We start from the raw sequence: 26,982 nt of genomic DNA, 5'->3' as shown, positions 1-26,982 counted from the left end.
TAATATATTTTTTATATAACATTATAATATTAGTTGTGGAATCCTCAACGTAGCAAGGTTGTGGCTAATTTCAATACAATGTGTACTGTATGTCAATGCCTTCCTATTGTCGTCTAAAGCCACGTTTATTTTAGTCACGTACAACGTTCGTAATAATTGATAAAGAAAATCAGTAAGTTCTGTCAAGTTTATTAACATCTGTAGTGATTTTTGCGGTTCAATTTGAGTGCTAGCAGGCAGAAAAAAAAAGTTCGATGAGGAGTTATTTCCTTTTTTATTGTTCGGATTGGAGTCCACCCCGTTTTTCAATTGGATCCCGTTGGGTTTCGCCTGGTGAGCCCCTGTGATACTTAAACATGTGGGCAGTGCCAGCGCTATCAACAGCTGAGCCCCGTCTCTGGAAAGTACACATTTCGCCTGGCCACGTACTTGCCCTGCGAGTACAATACGTCTATAGCCATCAACAGCCCTCACGACTGCAGACTCCCCCATGAAAAGCGGGAGAAAGGAAGGCATAGATTGGAGTTTACATTCACGGCGGCCAAGGAAACCTGCGACGGCTTTTCATTACATCCCCGACTCAGGAAGAAAAAAAATGAACAAAAGCATTCCTGGCTTTCAGCAAAAACAATCACAGCGAAGCAAAATCACGTACTGAAAATATAATCCAAGGAGATAACCGTAACAAAACAGCCCTCCCAGCATCAGCAACAACAAAAAAGAACTGAACTAAAACTACGCACAGATCTGCTAACGCACCTCTGTTCTAGCATTGAGATCAGCGAGAAGAAGTCGAAGTACAAAAAACAATGACAATGTGTGCTCTAATTTATGTGATTTCTCTCATGGGTGAGTAATTATCAAAGTTAACCGAATTTAATTTTGTTTTAAATTGGTGTTTGTTTTGGGCTGCAAGTTAATTAGATCTGTATAGCCTTCCATTTTCTTGTGGAAAGCATGTATCTGAAGTGCCATTAGCTTTGATCTCCCCCAGAAAATAAACGGCTGTTACATTTATGTCAGAGTTTTTTCGGTGAAAACGATTTTGTTGCACTAGCTGCACTAGTTACAGCGTGTAGCTAGAAAAGTTAAGTTTTCTTGTACAGGAGTTGAGTTTAGTCACTGTTAGCATTCAGTGTCTGTTCAGTTCAAAGGTTTATGGGCGCATCTCGTGTATTTAAACTTTAAGTGCAGACAAAATTGTAGTCTGGCGATAAACGTAAATAAAATCGTTTAAGACATTTTTACTGTGCAGGTTATGTCTCGGGGAGTTTCCTCATAACAGGTGCTTGCGCTGCAAAAGTTATTGCAATGTAACTGTTCCGTGCGCGTAAATGCAGTTTTTGGCTATCTGGTTAAGATAGATTTATATGTCTCAATTTTTAAGCTTATGGTAAATTTTAAAATTGTCCAAGCATAGACACTGCCAGGAAGCATTTTTCGAGTTTTAAGTTGTAATTCATTTTTTCTCTTGTTTACATCGTCGTTCTCATCACTATTATTAGTTTTGCTGCTAAATTTCACATTTGTGAATCAATAATGACACACATTATTAAGAGATGTACCACATTTCTGTAATCTATATCGTTTAGAAACACTTATTCAATCGTATAAGGGGTATTGTAGACTGTATGTACCGTAAATTAAATTATATAGAAAATTACGGTGTTATTTAAAAGTATTTGCTAGCATATGAAGTAGGTTTCACTTCTGAAAATAAATCATTTGCCACTTTCAGTGCTGAAAAAAAAATGTCAGTACCCGTGGAAAAATGAAATTCCTTGCTGTGGAAGTTTTTGATGCTGACTTAGCATGGGATACTATACGAGCTCATTCTGGTGGTTCTCTTTCATGACACATTGTTTTAATAACAGCACGCACTGTATCTCCAAAGCACAGGGTGGTACATTTGGAGAGTTGCTGAATCCCTGCAGCTGAAGAGATGAAACATCTGCCCACTTGCATTTGTTGTGGTCTGGTATGTTATATGCTGCAGAGCATGAACTCAGTGTTGGCAGAGAAGATGACCCCGGTACAGCTGATTATTAGGATTCAAGAACTATTTAATTAGAACTGGGCGGCAAGGGGGTATTTACTTAATTTAATAAGATGTGTCACATCTGTCTCAAGGGAACAGCAAGTTCTGTAAGACACGTGAAAGAGGTGTTTTAATCATTAGAAGAAAATACTTCGGCTCAAAATAATGATTTACGGTGCTGGGTGAAATTCCTAAGTGCCTTTATGTAGCAATTAAGTTTTGATCTCGCAAAACAATAAAGCGGTGCAAAGAACAAATTTATTTCAGAGGTGGTAGTGCTCCAAATATTTTTGTAAAAAGAAAAAAATGGTAATGTGGTAGTTAAAATAAAAATGTGCATAAAAGAATGAACGCGAATCACCAAAGGAATTCGATTGATTTATTCAGTATTTTATTTTCAGAGTAATGTTTTGTCAGACAGGATTTTCTATTGCTTTTTTTAAGCCTATGTGGGATTGTTTTATTTCTAGTATATTGACTCCTGACAATATCTCCTAGCCTTCCATAGTCACACTTTAAAATTCATACCCGACGTTTGCATTGAAATTAAATGACAGACATCAAAAACTGATTTCATTTCAGGAGGCCAAAAGCACATGATTTTTTTCCTTAATATTTTCCTTTAGTTTAAAACACTAAACCAATAAATCACGCACAGTGCAGTCAGAAAAAAAAAACACTTCATTGTATTTATTTTCATCAAGCCAACTTTAGTTGTCTCAAAGCTTGTATAAACTCAGACGGTTTATTTAAATACATATTGCATAACATTGTGCAACTAAAATGTATAATCAGTGCAGATTTCGTGAGTCAATAAATATTTCTTTTAGCCGCTGAAGAAAGAAAATTAAATAAGAAAATAATCACAAGAATCTGACCTTTCTTCAGTCTGTGTTGGTTTTAGAGGTATGCTAAGTCCTGATATGCTGTTAGCTAAAGGACACTTTAAATTCCCAGTTATCTTTTTCATTATAAACTTTTAAGAGTGCACAATGTTTTATTAATGTATGTGGCACACACTGGAGTAAATTATCTTTATGAAGTGTTCCTGTTTTCTATAACTTGATTAGCTGAACCTCCTTTTCCATATTGAAAGTTAAGGAATATCCTTTTTTTGGTTCCAACACCAAAATCAGAATGGAGCAGACCGAAACACAGAAAAATATATTTTTTTTAATGATCATGCAGGGTTTACTGGGCACACACGCTCATGCAGAAGGCTGAAAACTCCACAGTTTCATTATTTCTTCTGTTTACTCTTGTGTCTGGACTCTATGCAACATGAGTTTGTCTTCTGAATTTGAAGTTCAAATCAAAGAAAAGGGCACTTCGTGTCTTTAAACAATAGCCTTTATTCAAATAGCTTGAAAAAGCAAAAAAAAAATATTAAATGTTTTAAGGAAAGTGCCAACTTGTCAGTGCAAACAGTGAAAATAAGATGAGAGAGATTGAATTCAATGGCGGTAGTTCTGGAAAACAAAGCACTTTGACAGCCAGGTCAACAGCAAGAAGATAACAGAAGTACCTCTACCAGGTATTGAACATTTTTAAGCCACTTTATGGTGAGATGGATCCAAAAGTATTGGATTGGCTCAGATGTGACAAATGTGGTGGGGACAAAGCTATCAGTACAATTTTGAGAGGAGGCCATGTAAACAAGAATAAGGAGGTGGCAGCGTTAGAATCTCCAAGTCCACAACAGCTTCAGGTGTTGGAGAGTGTAGGAACTGAAGACAAAGCGAGTGGACAGATGGACAGGGCAATTTTTTTTCAGAGAAAAAAATGGATCCCAACCTTGTCTATATATTTCTTTCTTTCTGAATACTTGATCAGGCATATTCAGCATAAAGTCTTTTTATCTTATTATGATACAAGGGTGGCACAATGATGCAGGGGTTAGCATTGCTGCAGGCTCCGGATGTGGGGTGCTATCTGGGTGGAGTTTGTACGTTCTCCTTGTGTTTGCATGGGTTTCCTCCAGGTGCTCCAGTTTCCTCCCGCAGTACAGAGATATACTGTACTGGTAGGTGAATTGGCTTCTGAGAAAACTGACCCTGGTGTGAGTGTGTGTCTGTGTCTACAGTAAGTGTGCCCTGCTATTGTCTGGTGTCCTGTCCAGGGTGCGTTCTTCCTTGTGTCTGTTGCTTGCAAGATGACAAAAATAAGAAATATCGATATCGGAATAGTTGTTATATACCCTATATTTATGGTATTGTGATTATGTTAAAGTCTTATATATATACATTACACCATGTAGAGCATGTGACATTCTTTCCAATAAAAAGACTTAGAACAATGGAAAGGAAGGCTCTGTGTCACTAAAGCTGATATAAGAAGAGGTGTGGTGTGATCTTACTAGTACTTCCTTCAGCTACTTTGAGACTTTCCCCCGTGTATCTAGTCAGTCAGTAAATGTCAGTAAGTCACTAGGCTTTTCATATGTGTATCCTAATAATCGCATATTTCCATGTATTATTTTCTTTTGTAAAGTGTACACGTTTTCCCATGACCTGCACTGAGATGGGAAAAGTGTTCCACTCAGGGTGCAGTCCCATTCAGTATCTGCTGGGGTAGGCTCTGGCAGCACTCAAATAACACAGCGGTTACTGAAAGTGGATGGATGGCTTTCGAAAACACTGTACGATTTAAGCCCCAAACCTAGCTTCGAGAAAAAGTGAAGCAGGTATTAGGAATGTTGAGAACTTAAAAGGAGAGTTTGCTAGCCAGCAAAGAGACACTTCCTGTTTTAATATTTTTGATTATTACAGTCAGGATGCTGCTAGAAAGAGACTTGGGGGCTGAAGGGTTGTGAAAATGACACCGGTTGCACCTTCTGACCCCAGAGAGGAATCTGGCAGTGCCATATCCTGACTGTAAATAGCCTTTAAAGGCACTACCTGTTGTGACTAATGATTAAAGTGAATTAATGCTTCTCAGTGTGACACACTCTGCACACGCCCCTAACTTCATTGTCTTTTAAAAACAGTGTTTTACACTTTGTGCCCTTACATTCCTGAATACTGCCCTTATCTTTAACTGTAGAGTCTCAGCTGTACAAAGACGACCCCTTCCTTGGTGGGACGGCTGAATTAATCTCTGAACCTTTGAATGGAGCACCATCATGCTGATGCTTACCAGGAGGTTCTATAGATACCATGTGTAATTTGACTAAAAAGATTTGTCACACCATGACGCTTCATTCAAAGAATATCCTCTCTAGTGCAGTCACTTTGCAAAGAGAGGCATTGTTATGTGCTAGTCGACGAATTGGAATGCTTAGTCATTGTAGGGTACTGTAGAAGTGATACCTACATTTATTCATTCATTCAGAAAATGGAAATGGGAATGTAATTAAATGCTTTAGGGCTATAGTCACAAACCTTTTAACTAAAAACAATTTCTCCATTTTTCCTGCAATGTGAAAAACAAAGTTTTTCTGAGTGATTGTCAAGATGAAAGCAGTTACAAATTGTTTAATGGTCCTGTAAATCTGAGAAATGAACAGCTGCTGATTCTTAAAAAAATAATAGTATCAACCTTCTTGAAAACAATGCTTTCTTTAGACAGTGGGGTTATCATGGTTATTTGAATTTAATGGTAATAAAGAACTAGAACTTTTTGTGTTGGGGTTAAATATACAAAAATAATGAGATTTTGTTTAGATTCAATTTACAGTATTATGTAAAAATATGTCTTGTTTCAAATAACAGAGAAATATATTAGCATTTAGTTTTTAGGTGTTTAAACTAAATTACTGTAAGAGACAACATTTTTGGAATACGTTTTTGCTGAAGCAAAGAGGAGCAGCTGTCTTTCATTGTTTTAAGTCTGTGCCAAAACGCTATTTTTACAGCAGAACCAGGAAAAGGGACAATTGAATTCCCTCCCTTTAGTAGTGTCATTCTTTAATTGTGTATAACCAAGCCTAACACAAAACAGGAATGAGTTAACGCCTGCTGTGAATAAACAGGACCTCACCATGGGGTACCACCTGAGCTAAATCTTTCTTGAACACAGAAGATTAATTACCATTTGACCTTTATTGTTTCCAATAGTAAAAAGAGAAATGTTCCGGGTTAAAAAAAAAACAGTTATGTCCTTGTTATTTGCATACCACAGATGTTTATTGGTGTCATTCATGTACTTTGTTTCTTTAAATTAAGGCAACTTAATTTAAAGAACACAACTTGACTGTTTATTTTATCGTCATTTATAATCCGTTTATTTTTCACATGCTTTCACTTCCTTTGTCATACTTTAATTAAGTTACCTAATTTAATAGAAAATAGAAGTACATGTGCCAATTGTAGATATTTCTAAAATAAAGTGAAACTGGAAAGATACTTTGAAATAATGGTGTTTTAGCATTTACATGTCATTGCAATAGAATCAAATTACAATATTTATTACACAACAGTCAAATTCTAAATAAAAAGTGACTATTAAAGCTGTAAAGATTTCTTAAATAGGCAGCCTACAGTATAAAATTACAGATTTTATATGTCTCACGTTCATATACAACGCCATATACAAAACCAACCATTAGCAAACATAAGAAAAATGAATGACAAAATTCAATTCTAAAATAAATGTGTCTTAATGATCACTAAAATTCATTGTTTCATCCTGCAGCATAAAGTGATGAGGGCATTTAATGAATCAACTTTTAAATCGTAGACTGATAAAACAAGCACGTATGACAGAAGAAAAGGGTCATTTTTAGAGTGAAAAGAAGGTGTTATAATTATTAGAAAGAGAACAATTATCTATCCTGATTTCATCATTGACTCATCACAGTCATATCAGATAATAACCGAAGTAGCCCATTCCACTGAGTGATAGAATCCTCTCAGCAAAGGAAGGACAAGAAAATACTTTTCAGAACGGCTCTCGCACTATGGTCTATTAAAATAACGGTCTCTAAAGGATTTCTTTTTAAACTGAGCAGTAACACTAAACTTCTAAACCCTTACCAGAAATTTCTATAACGAAAACAGGGGTATGTACTGTACTGTATTAAAGGTGTTGGTAGTGGCAAGATCAATTGGCATTTGTTGGAAGCAGGTGAAATCAAAACTACAATGCGGGAGAGGAACCAAGGAAACTAGTAAAAGTCACTTTTTTAATCTTTTACATTTCTGTAAGAAGCAGGTGTTTTTGATGCAAGGCAGAAGGCCAAGATAAGGAGTTTGGAATGCAGATAAAGTAGTTTAAGTACTGATAGTATCAGGGTGAACATTTTCCTTGCTAGTTAAAAACAGATGGCCTGGTATCTGAAAAAGTAAATAGGGATTATCTAAAAGGTATGGAAATGGGGGGAGGTGGGGGAGTGGAAGTAAAATTGAATGACTGTCAGTTATGTTTTTGAATGCTTGTGTGGCATCAAATATTATATATTACCCATACTATTTCAGTCCCCTTGTCCTGGTCATGGTGACATTGCTATGAGGCCTTCTATACTTTAATTATATTTTTTTATTGTAAAATTAACCTCACTGAGAGGTTGAAGTTGAAATGACGGTTCATAGACTTTCCTGTTCTGAACTACGAACAGCAAGAAGTTCTCCACAGGCAAAAAAAGCCTGAACACTAAGGTGCTCTGGCTGAATTTCCGCCCAAACACATCGGCAGCGCTGTCCAGGACTTACACAAGAAGTGATAACAGTGCGGTTTTCATGGGCCGTCTGTTTATGTGGGGAGAGTGATACTGTTCAATGGCCCTGATCCTCAGACCAGAGAGGCTGTGTGAGGGCAAGCCCAGTGATCGTGCAAGCACATTTAAGGGCTTCCTTTTTTCGGGAGCTGTGAACAGAGGGAGAAAGGAAAGAAAACTGGGAACACTGGATCACGTATGGGAAAAGGGATAGAGGAGGAATCTGGTATGTTACATTCCTAATCTAATCTTGAGTCTGGGTCAGTGAATGATTACCGGTGTCCAGAAAGGAAACAGAGAGAGATAAGGATAAGTAAGGGAGGATGAAAAAAAAACATGTATTTCAATACCAAGGTAGAATCTAAATTCTTATCATTTTAATAGAAATGTTCAGAATTAAAAATGGAATTTTGGCATTGAAAAGAACACTAAACACCACAAATCAGTAGGGAACTACTCATGCTGAAATTCCGAGCTTGGTTTCTTGTGAAAGACTCCCCGATAAACTATTGCGGGGCTGTTCACAAGCTGTCTGATACACTATGGTGATAAAGGTTGTCACTGTCATGAGCTGCCTTTTTGATACAATAATTGCATTACTGCTTACATTTGCCTGACACTCATTTTTATCATTATTAATTTAATCTAAAGATGTATGGTAGTGAAATCTGGAATCTGCGTTCATGGCTGATGGTAATGTTGGCACAAATCAGCTTGAACATTTAATTAAAAGGTTGTCAGGAGAAGGGGCGTTTATCATATCTTTCAACTTGACTTTGTCAGCCCGACTTTAAACTTCAAAGTGATCATTTTCCCTTTTTATAACAATGTATAGTCTGTCGTTGCGACTGCAACAGCGTGGATCATGCAAAGTGTGTTTTCTCCCTTTTCCACAAGCTTCTCATTTAGAATAGTTTCTGGAATCGAGAGTTTCTTTGTTTTTATGTCAAAACAAGTCAATTAGAATTCCTCAAGTCCTTACTATAGCTAACTTCACCATCAGCTCCATAATCAGGCTTGGGGACTCATTTACATACTGTCTGTTATTGATGGCATTGACATTTGCAAGTGACTTTCTGTCACTTTTATTGTGCCAGTATGACATGATCGTCCTGTTATTTATCCTAACAATAGTTTTATAAATGAAAAAAGAAGCTGTCATAGTGTTTCTTAACTGGAGCAATATGGATATATTATATTAAAATTATTTTATATTTTAATTATATATATATAAACAATACTCAGTTAGGAAAAAATATTTTGGACTTCTCCTGGAGGGTCATCTTGGTTCTTGCTCAATTTTCCAGCGAAAACTAGTGAACATGGATTCAACAAAAGGGCCTGATGTCACGTTAGACAGTTTGCAGCCATCATAGCACAGACGTAACATGTGAGCTCAGATGATAAGGTTACAACAATGCACTAATTACAAGCATCAAAGCTATTTTATTTCTTTTTTTCCCCAAGAGCCAGGGCTTATCAATGAAAGCCTCTTCTCTGAAACAATGACTGTGTCAAATGGCCTTGTTTAATTGCTGAGTAGGCAGCTGGGTCGGTCTTGATATTATGTTAGAAAAGCCTGAGGCTCCAGATCTTATCCGTATTTATTGTTTAAATAGTCCTTAAAAACTTCTGCCTTTATAACCATTTCTGTTAGACATCAGAGTATTGGAATAGAAGCATATTTCAGTATAATGTGAGTTTTTCCATATGAACAAAGGGGAGAGAATGAAGGAGATGTGTCAACATTACTGCTTTGCAGCCCGATCGAATCAAATCTGAAAGTCTGGGTTTGGGCAATACTGGGATTGAAGACCTCTAAGGAAAGCCAGAGTGCTTTTGTAAGTGGCATTGGTGGACCAGTCTTCCCTGTGAACTAGAATTTCCAAATTTGAGCACCAGTAAGGTGGGATCATTATGCTGTTGGATGTGCCATCATTTGAATGATACTCTAAACAGAAGTCATAATTACGTGACCATCAAACATCCTATGGAACTGGTCATAAGAATCCGGTGTCCTGGCTAAATTCTCCTTTGGCCTTGCATAATTTGGCTTCTCAGAAGTCCTCCCTTAATTTGACTGATGTAATGGCGTCTCACGTCTCCATCACATTGGCTTTATAGTGAGACTGCTAGTGTATAGTGTATAGTATATAATGGCTGCCATAGTTATAGGTGCTGCACTTAAATGGGGAAAAATCGGACCCCACTTTTAATGAGGAGTACTTTCAGAACCTTTGGAGTGAAAAGCTCCATACAAATACAGTTATTATTTAGATCTACTGCAGATACATCCAGGTACAAACAGAATATGCAGTTTGTCACTGTGATACAATAGAGTCCATCTTACCATCCATTTTCTACACTCTAGATGTAACATCTGTCCATTGCAGGGTACACAATTTTACAATTTCCTTGTAGCCAACCAATCTACCAGTAGATGTACCACCTGATTAGAGTCCATATTTATTATTGTGCTATTATTATTGATTAAATTGCAGCTATGGCAATATGTATAATGTTGCTTACTTTACAATGAGATCAACCTTCAGTCTAACAGAATTAGAGTTAAATATAAAGTTCTTGGTGGCTTGTGCTTGACCATTACATTGTGTGGGCACCCCGAAAGGTCTTGAATATCAATTTTTAATTTAGTTGTCATTCAAGTGCTGTCCTGTTTCATCTCTTATAATTAAAGATTTAGGAAATCAAATTTATCGATGTACAAAATCTTCAGAAGTCACCACATTATAGAAAAGTTTGGACTGAAATCTCTCCAAAAAAGAGCATCTAGAAACATTCTGGGGAGTGTTTCTGGAGAATGTCCTACACTGACATGCTTAAGGAATTTGAACTATTTTATTCTCGAACAGAGAAAACTATACTGGGACCCAATACAATTATTTTAAATTCTCAAAGGCACTGACAAAGTCAGCTCAGATTTCTTCAAAATGAACCGTGAAACACAAATCTACCAACTCACCAACATGGGCTGATTGGCCTCCCCTCGTTTGTAACTTGTTTTATGTTCTTATGTTCTTTTTAAGACTTCAGGTAAGCGGTCATTGTCCTCCACAGGTTGGGGGATTGCTATATAAGAACCCACAAAAAATCTGAATCTACCATTTTCAACTGTACTGTCCATTACTAAGAAATTTGAGACTACTGGTATAGTGACAAGCTTGTCATGAAGAGGAAGCAACTACAGTGTGTCTTGCCACCACAAGCTGTTATACAAATGGTTCATGAGGCAGCCATAAGGCAGCAGTCAGAGATCTCCAACGCAAGCTGCCATCTTCAGGATACAAAATGATGACAGCTAACGTTCAATATTGGCTGCGTAAGTGTAGGATTGGCTGAGTTGAAGGAATAAGCTTCTTTTAATGGCCAACCACAAAAAGAGGCAATTTGGAGTTATCAAACCACATCTGAATGACAATTGTAACCATATTTTATAGTTGCAAATATGTTATGTCTTTCTGGACATTATGGCTTGGTGTAAAAGAAGGTGAAGCAGGGAACACTCGTGCCTTCTGTGAAATATGGGAGTGTCTGTTTTGATATAGGGTTGCTTTGGTCCTGGGGCCCTTGTTGATGTACAGTAAGAGGAATCGTGTACACAGGAACACAGGACATTTAAGCCTTACAGCTGGAGAACCTCTGTCAAGAAAAAAAAAACACTTGTGGAAGCTTGGAGTAAAATGTTGATGCTCTTATTGATACTGTATTGTTATTCCTGATTGTGTCTTGTGCAATATGCTTGTAGAGTAACATATATATATAAAAGACCGCCTTTGCTGAGGTAAGAGGAGATCACATGGATTTCTGTAAAAAATGGCACTTTGTGAATACTGCCATTCCTGGTCCAACAAGTTTGATACACACAATAAAGAACATTCTGTTCTTCGTCTTCTGTGCATTTTACCCAAAAATGTTACCTTAAGAAAACAATTAAGCCAGCCATGCTTTCTCATTCTATTTAATCCAATTACAAGATGTAAGTGTGCATGTTTGACCAAGTTATACAAAATTATATGCAAAAGAAAGGCACAATGATACATCAGAATCTGGTTTGTAAATAATTAGAAAGATCTTGAGGGATGCATTTGGCATCATTCATAGCGCAATCAAAGGAAATCTCTGAGCACTGTTACAGACCCATTTCTAAGGATTTGAGGCTCCACCAATCCATTGGCCAATTGGTTAATATAAATGGAGAAAGTTAAGGACCATAGGCACTCGTCCTTCCAAAATCTTTTCAAGAAACTATCAGAAACTGCCAGAACAAGAATAGTGTTCATGGAGAGATAGCAGGGAGAAAACTACTGGTCTCCATAAAGAACATTGCTGCTTGTCGAAACTTTCCCAAAGTGCTCATGATGATCCACCAGACTGCTAGAACAATGTTCTCAGAGCAGACGAGATAAAGGTAAAACTCTTTGGCCTCGATGAGAAACATTCTGTTTGGCAAAAAAACAGGTACTGCTTTTGAACAAAAGAATCCCATCCCAGCCTTCAGGCATGGACTGTGGGATGTTATTGAGCTGCTTTTGAGCCTCAGGACCTGTGTGGCTTGGCATTATTGACACAAGCATGAATTGTGCATTGTATCAGAAGACTCTAGAGGAGAATGTCAGGCTGTCTGACTGTGACCTGAAGCTGAACCTAAAGTGGATCTTGCAGCAAGACAATGGTCCTAAACACACAAGCAGATCTACAAAAGCATGGCTGCAGAAGAAGTGTCATAGTTAAAGGCTTAAACCTCATCGAACGTTTTTGGCAGGACATCAGGAGAAGTGTCCATGCAAGCCTTCAAATGTCACAGAATTGAAGTGAGGAAGGATGGGCCAAAACCAATGTGAGAAACTGATCAACAATTAACAGGAAATATTTAGTTGCAGCCAAGGGGGTTCCACCCGTTACTGAATTTAAAGGTTGACATACAAGGGCGTAGTGGTGGCACTGTGGCTAAGAATCTGCGCCTGTGGCTGGAAGGTTGCCAGTTCAAATTCCACAGCTGGCAGAGCAATCCTACCCCATCGGGCCCCCGAGTAAGACCCTTAACCCAAACTGCTCCAGGGGTGCCATATAAATGGCTGACCCTGTGCTCTGACCCCAAGCTTTGCTCTCCCCACCTGTGTGTCTCATGGAGAGCAAGTTGGGGTGTGTGAAAAAGACAAATTCCTAATGCAAGAAATTGCATAGGGCTAATAAAGTGATCTTGTCTTATCTTTATCACACATGGATAATAAATGCTGCAACATTTGAGCATAAATAAATATTGAAGGTGTTTTGTGTCATTTGTTTCATCAGGTTAACTTTAGTATTAGCACTTCGGTTAAAATCATTTCAGATTTCAAATATGTGAAAATCCTAGGAGGTTCACAAACTTTTTCTCAGCACTGTAACTATTTAAAGGCAACATGCTTTAAATAGACAAGGCAGGCAGAATGTTTTGCAGCAACTATTTTTGATACTTTCAGTTTTTTCAAAGAGATTTAAGTTTCTTTTGTGATTACATAGTAGGATTTACGCAATACATTGTTCTAAACCTCAGGAGACTTTTTAAGAGCTTCTAAGCAGGCTTGCCAGCATTGTTAATATTTGGTTTGTTAATGTGGTCGGAATGGGTGTGTTTGACATAATTTCCTAGGTTATTATTCCAAACATCCTGTCCCCAAAAATAGATGTATAAGTTCAGTTCGTATAGAAAGAGCATTAGAAAAGGAAATGACACATTAAGTGAAACTTCTATTAAAATGGTCTGTCTGAAGGTTGATGAATTTTTTTTATAAAACTAAAATAGGTGCTGTAAGGCAAAGTCAATATCTATTACTCAATTAAATATTATTAAAAAAGAAAACACCTAGAAACTTGTTTAGAGACTACTATTTCCTATGGAGAGTTAATTTAGAGAATTTTTGCTACTTACAGATTTGTAATTCATGGATTGACACGCCAAACCCACTCTCTCAGTGCTCTATGATGAGGTTTTGTTACTGCACTTTCCTGATGCCTTTATATTCAGTACATTGCCACATCACGGTGTTAATCCATTCCCCTAATAATAGCGCTTAAGAGAAAGGTGAATGATACTGCTGTCAGTAAGAACTAAGGGGAGAAATGATGGCTTGAAGCAAAGTTGAATTATTAGGTCAGCTTGCAGTGGACTTAATGCTTAGTGGTCAGTAGGTCTGGTACATGCAATGTGTAGCATTTAGAGTAAGTCGAAAGTGGTAGGCTAATGTGGGTTGCTTAAGTTGCTTGAGCAGACACTCATCAGCTTCCTTTCCTGTCCTGAACAGTCCCCTGATCTTATACTCACATCATTACCTTTATCATAACTTCATCTGAATGCAATCTATTCGTAAAACGGGAAAGAATTGAGCCAAAAGTATTCTGTTTACAAGTGACCCAGCACTTTATTTTGTGGAGGTATGGCCTAATATATCTCAGCCAACAGCCATGTCACCCTGCAGCTCACAACTGGTAACCCACTGAAGCTCAGCAGGTGTGAGCCTGGTCAGTAGCTGGACGAGAGACCTCCTGGGAAAACCTAGGTTACTGCTGGAAGAGCTGTTAGTGGGGCCAGTAGGGGGTGACCATCCTGAAGTCTGTATGAGTCCTAAAGCCCCTTTATAGTGATATACTGTAAAAAAAGGCACCATCCTTTGGATGAGCCATAAGACCGAGGTCTTGACTCTCTGTGGTCATTAAAAATCCCATGGCGTTTCTGGAAAAGAGAGGGGGGGTGTAACTCTGGTGTCCTGGTCAGATTTCCCAGCTTTTACCAGTTATGGCCTCCTAATAATCCCCATTTATTAATTGGCTTCATCAATCTGTTCTCCCCACTGATAGCTAGTCTGTGTTAAGTGTACTAGTGCACTATGGCTGCTGTCGCATCATCCAGGTGGGACTGCACATTGGTGGAGGGGCCCAATTGCCTGTAAAGCGCTTTGAGTGGAGTGCCCAGAAAAGTGCGATATAAGAGTAAGGAATTGTTATTATTACAAGAAAGGTTGGTTTAATTTAATATAAAGTGTGTTAAATGAAAAGGTTTTGTCCTTTTATCATTTAAATATATGTGTTTTATATATATATTATATATGTATGTGTAATTAATGTGGAATTTTGTCAATTTTGTCCATTTGAAATAACTCAAATTACAGTCTCTGTAGTTGATAGAAATGGAATTCTTATTTCAACAGACTGAGCTGTAACTCTTCTTTTTTAGGGATGTGGAATTTATGTGAGACTACAGAAAATACTACTACTACAGGAACCGCAACAACCCCAAGCATTCCAACTAACATTACAACTACAAATACTCCAATACCAGTAATAAATGGTAATAAAACCATTAGTTCCCTTGAAACCAGGATGACCAATGAAACAACTGCTCCTCTTACTTCAAGGCCGATTTCAGTGAGTTCCATGTCTGCAACATCAAAACAAATAAGCAGCACTACTCAACCTCCACCTTCAATTATCACACATAATACTAGTTCTGCTATTTCTGCTACTGCTATTGCAAGAAGTAGTTATACTACAACTGAAGGTCCTATGGGTAAGTATAGGCATTTTATAAATTCTTTTACCTTTAAAAATATTAACTTTAATTATGCATACATCATTTGTAATTTCTTAAAATGGACATCATTAGAAGGAGATTAGAATGCTTTTGCAAAACACTGTAAGTGTATTAACAAATCAATGAATGTTAGATGAAGCTCCATTACTCATTACTCTGTGTTTTCTTCTTAAGAAAAAAATAATAACGTGAGAAATTTAGGGTAATAAGAATATAAACTTAAATATTTTCAGAATATTCTCAATTTAAAAAAAAATGGTCACTTGTTTTTAATCCAAGTGTCCATGGCCTCTTGTGAGACAACCTCTCACCCCCATATATAAATAAACACTATTCTATTGTATCAAATATACCATCAAATTCTAGAGGAACAAAATGGGATACAAAATAATTTTGTCTACCTGTATTGGGATGTTTAAGATCTTTTGTTAGCTGAGTTGTTAAAAAAATCTGAAACATTTCTTTTTCCTTCTGTGACAGCAGGAAAAGCTAGAGATCCACTGCCGTCTACAACTGTAGAAACAACTTCACCCTCTGTTATTTCATCAAGTTCAACTAATTTAATGGCACCGTATAACGATACTGAAACAACAAAAGTAACTTATTCTACCACAGCTACAGATGTGACTACAAAACTTTTATCAACACATTCAGATCAACCTACCACTGTAAATCAAACAAAAGCTAGTGTAGATCAGACTACAACCATCTTTACTACTGATTCAAAGCCAACCTTAAAAACTACCAGTATGATGACAACACCAAAAGTCTTCGTTCCTGGAGACAAATACGAGGTAAGATAATTAATTGCTGCATACTAATAGACTAAGAGATTATTTATCTTTGTTAGTTTGTACTCAATTACCAAGGCCCTGAGCAGTTAACCTGTAATAAATAAAGCAGAGTTTGTTATGTTTTCACTACCATAGCTTTAAAATGATGCAGTGATGCAAAAATCAGCACATACGTACATATCAACAATAAACTGAGGACAAACAAAAAACAGTTACTAACGAAAGGAGGCCGGTAACACATCTAGATTGTTTAGCTTTTAGTAACGAATTGATCAGAGAATCTCGTCCAACCGTTCCTTGAAAGAATATCAGCTTCAACAGTGTAGCAGGGTAACCTGTTCCAGATTCCCAAAACCCTATTGAAGAACTTGCCTCCTTTTTTCAGGTTAAATTCACTTTTATGTTTTTTCCACATGTATGATCTGGGTGGCATTTCAGTACTGATTCTGTGGTCTGTTGTGTTAACTTCATTCATGGCTTTGAGGATCTTGAATACCTGAATCAGGTCCCCTCGTAGTCTTCTCTGTTCAAAACTGAAAAGGTTCAGTTCTTTGCCCAAGAACTTTAAGCCCAAGAAGTTATGCTGTTACATGCTTCTAACTATATGTCTTAACATTCGGTGTGCTGTTTTGTTGTTTCCCCACATTGAGTAGAAATTCAAATGATGTTGCAATACAAACACTAAGTGTTTTTCATTAATAGCTTCTTCAAGCTCATAAATAACTTCTTCAAACCCATTTTTTTTACATTTTGTGTTTTTGCAACATGTAATACTCTTCACCTGTATACATTAAATGTTACTGTATCTGCCAGATCTGTGCCCTGTATTATATAGATGGTTTTAACTGACGTTCGGTAGGGATAACTATGACAAAGCAATCACACACAGCTGATCCTACTCACCATCATTCTCATATACTGTTCAAATGCCTCCCTTCACATTCATCTCAGGGATCTCTGCTCCATCCTTGGTTCACTCCTCTCCTCTTCCTGCTGCCCATTAACCAACCGGCCTATTCCACCAAATCAATCCAAACATTAACAAAGATTCTAATTCTTAGATGTCGTTGTCCCTAGTAAAGTAAATCTTTTTGAATTTTCTCTCTAGCTTCTACGGTGTTTGCTAAAACTCCTATTTTATTACTATGTGCAAGAAAACGTAAATGCAAGTAGTGGACTACTTTACTAATTATATCAGAATCTAGACATAGAAGATTATTCTTCATTCTGTGAAGAACGTCGAACTCTCCATTGAAACCGAAAAAATGCTTAATTTTATTATACAATATTGAATTATAAGTAATATCTGAATTTAGTGATCTGTAGGTCCTAACACTATGTGTTTTGAATGGACTTTCAATCCATGTATTCAGAAACCCCTCGTTTATTCATTTACACTTATGCATTTGAAAAACAGTTATGTATTGTAAAACAACACTTTAATTAAAAAATATTAGTCTTGCCCACTTTTATTCTTGTGTTCTGTGATGTGAAAAAATATTGGCAAAGTCTGTGCAGTGGACTAAAATTGGACAGGAAAAAGAAAATACAACCCAGAGGACTCAAGGGGAAACTACATGGAAGTGGATATAAAATGGAGAACAGGAGACACTTCTTTAGCCATTCTGCTGTGAAAGTATGGAACAAAGTACCCAACCATGCTGTTGAAACCAATGCCCTGGCTTACTTCAAGAAATAGCTGGAAGACATCCTGCAGTTAGCTAGCTATTAACTGCCATAGGAGATTAATAGGCAGTTTGAAATCATCCTGATTTTAAGCTTTCTTGTGCTCTTTCGTCCTTATATGTACTGCAAATGTTTGAACAAGGTGTATGCTTCAAATCCCAGGAGTTCCTCAGGTCTGCATTTATTCATATTACTGATGTCGACCAGTCCAGATCATAATGCTACGTATCCATTCAAAGTTTTGTTTTGTTTGGTGTTTTGTATTTCTAATGCTTTTTGTTCTCTTGTCCCAACAGATTCACTGTGAACCAAAAAATGCCACTTTGGTAAGAAATTGAGAGGATGTTTTCTATTTGCAATTATTAGCGGAATCAACTAAGAACTTCCATGTTTCATTTTGCCACTGAAGGCAACATTGAATGGTGTTTTACATGCTGAGCTTCAAGGACTACGATTGGAAAGAGCATTTCGATGCCAAGAATTGTTTCTTGTGGGTGGCACAGTGCCACAGTGGTTAGCATTACTGCTTCAGCGTACTGGGGCCCTGGGTTCAATTCCAGACCAGGGGTGCTCCCTGCATGGAGTTTGTTCTCCCTGTGTTCAAGTGGGTTTCCTGTCAGGGTCCAAAGAGGTCAACTGGCTCTAGGAAAATTGGTCATATGTGTGTGTGTCGGTGTTTCTGCCTTGTGATGGACTGGTGTCCTGTCCAGTGTGTCCTGTGCCTTGCACCTGTTGCTTGCTGGGCTCCATCTCCCCTGCAACCCTGAATTGGAAGAAACTATTGGAAAATGAATCAATGGATGGAGGTTTCTTACAGCACTCTGGTAACACAGTTGAGAGTTACTTGTGTGAGAGGGTATTTAGTTGATAATGAGATCCTTGACATCAGTCTGGGGTTTGAACTACATAGACTCCACCTGTTATCTTATTTATTTCATTTTGGCAAGCATGGTGCTGTACCATCACCATTGAAAGGCCATGATATCTCATAGTTTATGGTAATTGGTTGCAGTGCACATCCATTGTAAATGTGGCATCAAGCTTTGCAAGGAATGCAATCAGAGTATGGACTATTAGAGACAGAGATATTGTGTAGTTTTCTTGTCTTCCTAAATTACTATTTCATATAAGTAATATAAGTGATTACACAGGTGCAGAGCTGAGATTTTGGCTGGTGAGAGATAACCTGTGCTTTACAGAAAACATTTATCTGGACTGGGACAGAATGGGATAAAAGAACTCCCACGCAATAAAACTTCATTGTGGTTAAATAGTTTATTGTGTATCTACCACCATAATACTGGGGTATAAATGCTTGTGAAAATAAGATTTAAAATGGGTAGTTTTGTGTGGAACATATTGAGGTAGTTTGGCTCTTCAGGCTCACAAAGCAGGATTCATTTTATCAGTGCTATTTGTTTTTGTCAATTTGAATGGCCACTTGCTCTTATCTTTTAACTCAGCTTTATTTTTACGTTTTGTTTTTATTCAGTTACAAAGACTGGAAAAACACCATCACATTTCAAATTGTCCCACACTCATTTGGTGGAAAATACGCCTTCATGGAAATATTTAGTTTTTTCCTTATGTCACATCCCAAAGGGGACATTTCTATTAGCAGCAGTGAAAGCTGACATTCCCTCTTCAGTTTAGATATGCACTCCAGTGTATTGAAAGGAGCTATTTTTACCTTTCTGTCTTTTGAATTTTAACTAGATGATTGTTAGTGGTTATTAATGAGAACTATTCACTTTTTGAATTGGTATTTGTGAAACATCTGCAGTTTTTGATTAAAGGAATAACCTTTTTAAACTTGATGCCACAGAAAGCATAGAATATTACTTCGTAAAGCAGAAGAAAACAAACAGACAAACTTAAGCATTCTACAGATCAAAGAAGCCCCAAAGGAACTGGCAGAGAAAGTCTTTTGAAGATGGAGGAACTTGAGTGCGAATATTTAGTACTCATTTTGCAATGAATTTTCATCCATCCATCCATCCAATTCCATCCATCACTTTTCTAACTACTTAATCCAATACAGGGTTGTGGGGGACCTGGAGCTTATTCCTGCCAGCAATGGATGCAAGGCAGGACACACCCTGGACATGAGGCCAGTCCATCACAGGGCACACATGGACACAAATACACACTCATTCACACCAGGGCCAATTTTTTTCCAGGAGCCAGTTAACCAACCAGTATGTTTTTGGGCTCCAGAAACTGGAGCACCCTGAGGAAACCCACACAAACAGGGGGAGAACATAAAAACTCCACTCAGGTAGAACTCCAGAAATCAGACTCTGGACCCCAAGACTTCAGCAATGAGAGGCAGAGATGCTAACCACTATGCCACTGTGCCGCACATAAGGAATATCCATTCTTCAATATTCTGTTAGAGGATGCCAAATTTGTGGAGGTCTTTCAAGGGTTGGGTTGCCTTGAAGACCAGTCAAGGGAAATGTTATTTAGCCCACACTGAGGTATAGGAGTCCAAGCTCATAGCTCATGAGGAAAAATGGGAATGCAGTGATAAATGGAGATGGCTGTGTAGTGTTAGGTGACATGGACTCAGATATTGACAAGTTTGTCCATGTGTTTCTCTTATTTTCCATTGTATCTAGAGCAATGAAACAAGAAAACGTGTGAAAGAAGTGTGTGACATGTGGAGGAAACATCCTTCCCAGATCTGTGATGCTCATATAACAGTTCGAGCAAATGGAACAGTACATTTTAACAACGTGATATTACGCGGTGGGATTTCCCTTTTTTTCTATTTTAAAAAAGCTAAGGGCCTCATTTAACATATTATCACTTTATTGGCCATATACAATTTCTTGTATTAAAAAAAATTGTCTTTTCACATACCCCAACTTGTTCTCCATGAGGCACACAGACAGGGAGAGAAGCTGGGGGTCAGAGCACAGGGTCAGCCATTTATACGGTGCCCCTGGAGGAGTTGGGGTTAAGGGCCTTGTTCAGGGGCCCAACGGAGTAGGATTCCTCTGCTGGCCGCGGGATAATAACCCACAACCTTCCAGCCACAGAGCCACCACACCACCCTTTTTTTCTTCAGATGAAAAAATATAGTTAATATCACGATCCCTGTTTTCTTACATTTGGTTATTTTTTTTAATTACATCAAAACAGGCCTTTGTTTTTTTTCTGATTTTGCACTTGATAAAATTACAGTGTGAAACTGCTTCCACAACAGCTTGCCTGAGTAAAAATAGTATTTTAGCCTCTTAAAACTCTTTTAAACTATACAAACCAAAAACAGTAAAAAAAAAGTTTCGCTCTATTACTATTTCAATATTAATATCACACCTGAAGCAGGCTCCACATCCGAAACGTTGTTTTCTTTCTTTTTTTCAGCATGGAATAAACCTATTACTTATTCTGTATTTACTACTTGCTACTCTTAACAGTTTTTACCATATTACTATTGACAGAAATAAAATTTAGTGGCATTGTTCTCACCATGGAATATTATCATATGGTCTAAAAATGTTTCCTTATGTTTTTTTTTTATTTTGCTGCAGTGAGTCCTGAAGAACTGGAAAAAATCAATAAGGTGTGTATCACTGTATACAATTACTGCTAATTATTTCCTTTATTTTTTTAATAGAGTAACAAGTGCCTTGAGCTTGCCAGTGTATTCCCAATGAACATATAAGGAGCAAAGCTATTTGTTGTGTAAGCAGATTTTCTGTCCAACACTTGATTTTAAATATGATATTTTAATACTGACACAACCGTGATGCCTTTAAAATGTTTGGCTCCTTGACATCTCTTTTTAGGCTCTATGTTACCTACTCTTCCTGTATCCAGTGTACAGTACATAATTATTCTGTTGTATTATTTGAAATTAATGTCTTTTTGTCCTTTTCCTTCTATGACACTTTTTCTTAGGACAATGTATCTTCTGACCAACGTTTATCTGGTTCTACTCTGACACTGACGGCTGTTCTTGCCTCCTGTGGTGGACTACTGCTCATAATTGTTGCGTTCCTTGTGTGCATTCTTTGTCAGCGGAAATCCTATAGGAAAAATCAGGTGAGCAGCTCGTGGTTTTAAATGTAATACCATTCTTGCATGTGCGTGATATAACCCATCGTACCTACTGTAGGTTAGTTTTACTCTTTTTCCAGAACAAATATAGTGGAATAAAAAGGTCAAACAGAAATGTGTAACCATACACCTCTAACCCCTTGTTCTGTTTTTACTGACATACAGACCAAAAGGTTCTGTTTGTCTCCTCTTTTGGTTTTACACAGACATAGTGACTGGCCTGAACTTCAAAGATGCACTGTTCCCAGAAAAAGCTTTTATTAGACATCACATAGTGTTATATGCCTTTAGTGCTAACAACAGTCATTATTGCTATTTTGAACAATTTTATGAAATTAAGACCTTCCCTTTTTTGCAAATGATATAATTGAATAATTTCACCCCTTATGTGATTCTTGTTTTACAAGTCTGTGACACATTTTTACAGACTTATGAACATCGTTAAATTTATATCTTGCTTACCAGCTATCTATGGGTTTAATGAAAGTTGGCAACTACACTGTAACCTAGGAGTTAGCATGCTTTCCTATATGAAAGCTTAACTTGCTTAACCATGGTAAAAAGAGTGAAACATGCCAGTGTAATCATACTAAAAGCACAGGTAAGGTATAGTGATGAATTGAAAAGTATTATACATAACTTAGAAAATGAGATCAAAGCCTATTAAACATTAAAAACACTGGGAAAATAGGAAAATATCCTGCTCATTTAATGCAGCCAGCTTTCATAATGGCCCTCTCCACAGACAGCAATAGTTGTTACCTTTAATTGCACTGCTTTCCTTACTTTGAACTTCCTTATACAAAGCACAAAGAAGTAGTTCTACATTCACATGATATTTTACCACATTAAAAGAAACTAAAACAAAAAATAGATTTGCTACTCATGAAAATGAAAAAAACTGTTTATTGACAGGCAGAAATGAGAAAAAGAAAAAAACAACTCATAATAGTGGGGAAAACTGATAATATAAGTTCAGGAAGATTTATATACAATTGTATGCTTTTTTTTACCCTCATAATCTTGAATTCATTTTGTAAATCATCCAGTTTGCTATATGTAGTGTAGTCGTAAAAAGTTAGTAAACAGCTCTGTAAAAGTTGGCTATACGAAAAATGGGTAAGAATTGTAGAGAGGTAAGACTGTATTTGTGATCTGCTCTATAAATGACCTCTCTTGGAAGAAAACTTCTTGTTTCAGCAGTTTGAGATCATTAGACGCCCAATCGTTCATTCTCCATTTTTGACCAACGCGGAGCTGAACTGTGCTAATGTAGCAGAGCTAGTTTGGACACGGTGACGTCAGCGCCCTCCCTGCGCGTAGCAGGGACCTCAGCTGCCTGGGCTGAGGGAGGTCTCCTTTTGCTCATGCGGCTGGCTCCCTGTTGCGTTACGCCGGAGACCCAACTTCGTGCCCTAGGTGTTGCGGGACGAACCGGTGGAGTGGAGCGGCGAGGGCACGAGCCCACGTGGAACCGTTACGGTCACACTAAATTCAGGAGCTGGTCCAATCCCCCTGGTCACTTCTAACAAGCTGGCTACAAAGATCTGAATCAACTATATTTAGCCTCAGCAATGGCCAGTGGGTACCACTGGGGCTGGCTCAGCAGGGACTCTTGTCCCTGGTCACTTTGCATTCAGAATGTCTGGAGAATCAGATGCTATAAATGTGCTCGGTGCAAGACCACAGCCATATTGACAACTTGCACTTGATCTGCCAAACTTCTCAAGTCATTATATACCAAGTGAGAGTACCGCAGTGAACATAATATTTCAAGTTCTTTTGACCTAAAGATATTCATTATATACTGAATATATAGATGTGATAACCCATTGAAAGTTTGTTCGAAGCTGGCTTTATGCAGCTCTGTAAATCCTGCGCTACCGTATACTGGAACTCTGGATTGTAATTCAAAAATCCAGAAAAAAACTGTTTCACTTAAGATGAGGCGTGTTGTACTACTTCTTCTTATCTTGGCTAATTTATACAGCAGCAACTGACTGAAGAACTGCACACAGTGGAAAACGGTTACCATGACAACCCCACCCTGGAGGTGATGGAGGTTCATCCTGAGATGCAGGAGAAGAAGGCCAATTTGCATGGGGAATTTAATGACAGCTGGATAGTCCCCATTGACAATCTCAATAAAGATGACCACAACGATGAAGAAGACACTCACTTGTGAAGTGCAGCATGTTTTGGTGCAGAGATAAAATAAAGAAATGAGAATCAAGGAAGAGTGGAGACGATAACACGTTTCAGCAAAAAATTGTACAACCATTTTACGTACCTATATCTGGATATATACATATACAGTATACCTATTGCACACAGGTTTGAATCTTGCAAACAAAGTCTATTTCAAAAACTAGCTTTTGTAGTCTAGTAGGGGTTCTTGTTCCGAAACAAAATGCATGCACCTTCCATGTGACTGGAATGTGACATTTGAAGTATTACATCTGACCTCAGCCCCCGAGTTTGATACATGCAAGAGCAAAATCATATGTTCTTGTTCTAATTTGATATAACTCAGTGACCACCTACATTTTATTGTTACTCTTACCACTATATGTGATATACCATGCTGCTTTAAGTATTTTGCAAGAGAATGCAATTTAAGTTTCAAATATTCATAATGTTTTTCTGAACACTAATATTAGTATGATTTTAGCTGGGTACATGTCTACATTGTGGACAGTACCCTCATTAACTCCATGACATCTGCTAGCAAGTAAAACTGAAACAAGGGAGAGCTGTTCTCTAATTTGCAGTTTAATGTCTTTGCACAGTTAAACCAAGGAAAACCGATGCAGCCAGAAGCCTGGTAAAGTTGAAGGGCGCATTCTGATTTGTTCTGTAGAAAACTTTGAATAGAATCTTGACTGACTCTTGAAGACCTGTAGCAGCACTATTGGTAGGTAATGGTAGATATAACTTATACCACTATAACTTATATAACAGCAGTCACGGTTTAATGTATTCATGTACATTGTATTTTCCTTTTACCAAAAACCTTTGTCATATAGAAGCTAGACTTCTTGTGCTAAAAATAATTAGAATATGAATGTAAAATGGTTTAATTTCAACAGTATTTGAAATATCATGAATGTGTCATGCAGTATTTCCAGATATAACAGTTGTTCCCAAGGTGGGGTATTTGTGTTGACCACGTATGCAGTTTTGAACTGTGCATCACTACAAACTTTTGCAACTTAGCAAAAATTAGTTCAAGATGTAAATTATCATTTAAGCGCATGCTGGAATCGAAACCATTATCTCAGTTTTAAAGATTGAGATGTAAGAAATATTTTATGGCACCCTTCTTTTTCTTTATACAAAGCAGAAATTTAAATTTCTCTGTAACGTTAAATACATAATGTCTTGAGTGTGAATACTTATTTTGGAAACAGTGCACCCAAGGATTTTTTTTAGATGAGCACATTTGTACAACTCGCAGTTTTGGGAGATTTACTGAACTGAAGATGCTTTGAGTTTATGGTTGGAGTTCTTTGTCCACGCCAACATTCAGAGGATTGTTTCAGGAATTTCTGCTTTTAGTTGTTTATGAGATTGATTATAATCTTAGCCCTCTTCTTTAAAACTTGTGTGAATCATTATATTTAAAATAACAGAAATTCTTATATTTAAATATAAACAATTGGTACCTTAACCTTCACAAACATCTTTTAAAAACTGAAAGCAGGACATTTTCACGGCACCCTTATTTCAGTGGACATGCCTTAAGAGGGAAAAGGGAGTGGTACAAATTAGGTACTTTAAAGATGATTAACTCGACGGTCACTCTTGTCAACAGTCACAAACAGAATGTCTAGGGTCGTAGAAGATTTCCTGCTGGCTTCTACTAATGTTCCATTTAAGCCTCTCCTTTTCATTACATGGCTGACTGCTGACTTCCTCTGGCCTGTAACTCTTACTACACCTGGCAGTCTTCTACTTATTCTGTACATTAAATGGCCTTTATGAATCTCAGGGTGTATTTTTACATTACTTCAAGTTTGTGTATATACAGTTTATATATATATGCACCCACACATTTCTATGTATGTTACAATGTTCAAAAGTGAGTAACACCGCACAGTGCAAAAAAGATTGACATTGCTTTCTCAATGTTTTGTTTCACAATAAGATGTAGATCTTAATCTGCTGTACACTTAAAACAAACCCTTGTGCTGTTCCTAGTAATTATGCTTACCTACACACAGACATCAGCAACTGTTGTATTCAAACTAACACTTTAAAGGATCATATTCAAAATGTTTTTCATACAGAATCTATTTAGCAGAATAGTTTTAAGTATGTAGAGTGTATATATACTTATACTGTATATAAACTTTTTGCGTGTGCTATACTAGCATAAGAACAGATGTCTGACACACTGGAATCCCCACTGACAACTGAAACTCACGTTTGATGAGGACAAGGCCTTCTTCTGTTTTTTACTCAAACCAATAAACCTTTGTAGCAAAAACAATGAACTGCGTTTGGTGGAGTGTTCTTGGTATGGCGCCTTGTTCTTGATAATGAACCTGTCTATTAAGATTGTAACATAAAAACCTTTTGCATTTAATTTTCTTAATCACTTAAAGATGAGAACTCTCTTTAGACCAATTAGGCTTAAGGATCAACACTATACCAAGGCTAACCCTTCCTACCTTACCTATTACAGTTTACAAACACCATTTTAGAAGATGAGATGACCACTTTGAAATATGTTACTACTAGTGTAGTTACCAAATATCAAGTGTGACTGCCAATTCTTAAGTGAACACAGCATTGTATGATATTTTTCAGTAACAATTTTAAAGGATGAATCTCCGGTCTTACTAGAAATTACTAAGTGACTGTAAGAGTAATCATTTGACACTATTGCACTGTAAAATGAACATGACTGAAATTGTTCTCCTAAGCCAGGGCAACCAGGGAACACAACTCAGTCCTGAAGGGTGTGATAGCATCTGGATACCTTTCCAGCCAAATTCTAAATTACCTAAAGGAACTAATTATTTGATTGTCTTTCCCTTGTTCTTTAGAAGATGGAAAGCCAGAGACCGATAGTTGGGCACCCATTTTTGAAGCATCTTTAAATTAGCATTTTATTCAGACCTGGAAACAACTGGATCAACTACTTAAC

General features: G+C 37.3%; 1 protein-coding gene across 2 annotated transcripts; it reads left to right on the top strand.

Annotated features, from left to right (window-relative positions):
* Positions 1-351: 351 nt before the first annotated feature.
* On the top strand, positions 352-26,322 carry podxl (podocalyxin-like). 2 transcript variants are annotated; one of them, XM_088922942.1, is made up of 8 exons: positions 352-849; positions 14,926-15,258; positions 15,763-16,076; positions 18,059-18,088; positions 20,384-20,513; positions 21,302-21,333; positions 21,672-21,815; positions 23,821-26,322. In XM_088922942.1, the coding sequence occupies exons 1-8, from the start codon at positions 810-812 to the stop codon at positions 24,013-24,015; spliced, it is 1,218 nt and encodes a 405-aa protein (XP_088779068.1). In that variant the 5' UTR covers positions 352-809; the 3' UTR covers positions 24,016-26,322. The 2 variants fall into 2 exon arrangements, with proteins under 2 accessions (XP_088779068.1, XP_088779067.1); XM_088922941.1 differs by having other exon boundaries at positions 355-849; positions 15,766-16,076.
* Positions 26,323-26,982: the final 660 nt, after the last annotated feature.

The sequence above is a fragment of the Atractosteus spatula genome, chromosome 8 (genome assembly GCF_055471065.1).
Source record: "Atractosteus spatula isolate fAtrSpa1 chromosome 8, fAtrSpa1.hap1, whole genome shotgun sequence".
Taxonomy (NCBI): Eukaryota; Metazoa; Chordata; class Actinopteri; order Semionotiformes; family Lepisosteidae; genus Atractosteus; species Atractosteus spatula.
The sequence above is the reverse complement of the archived record's forward strand: the minus strand, read 5'-3'. Positions and strand labels throughout refer to the sequence as shown.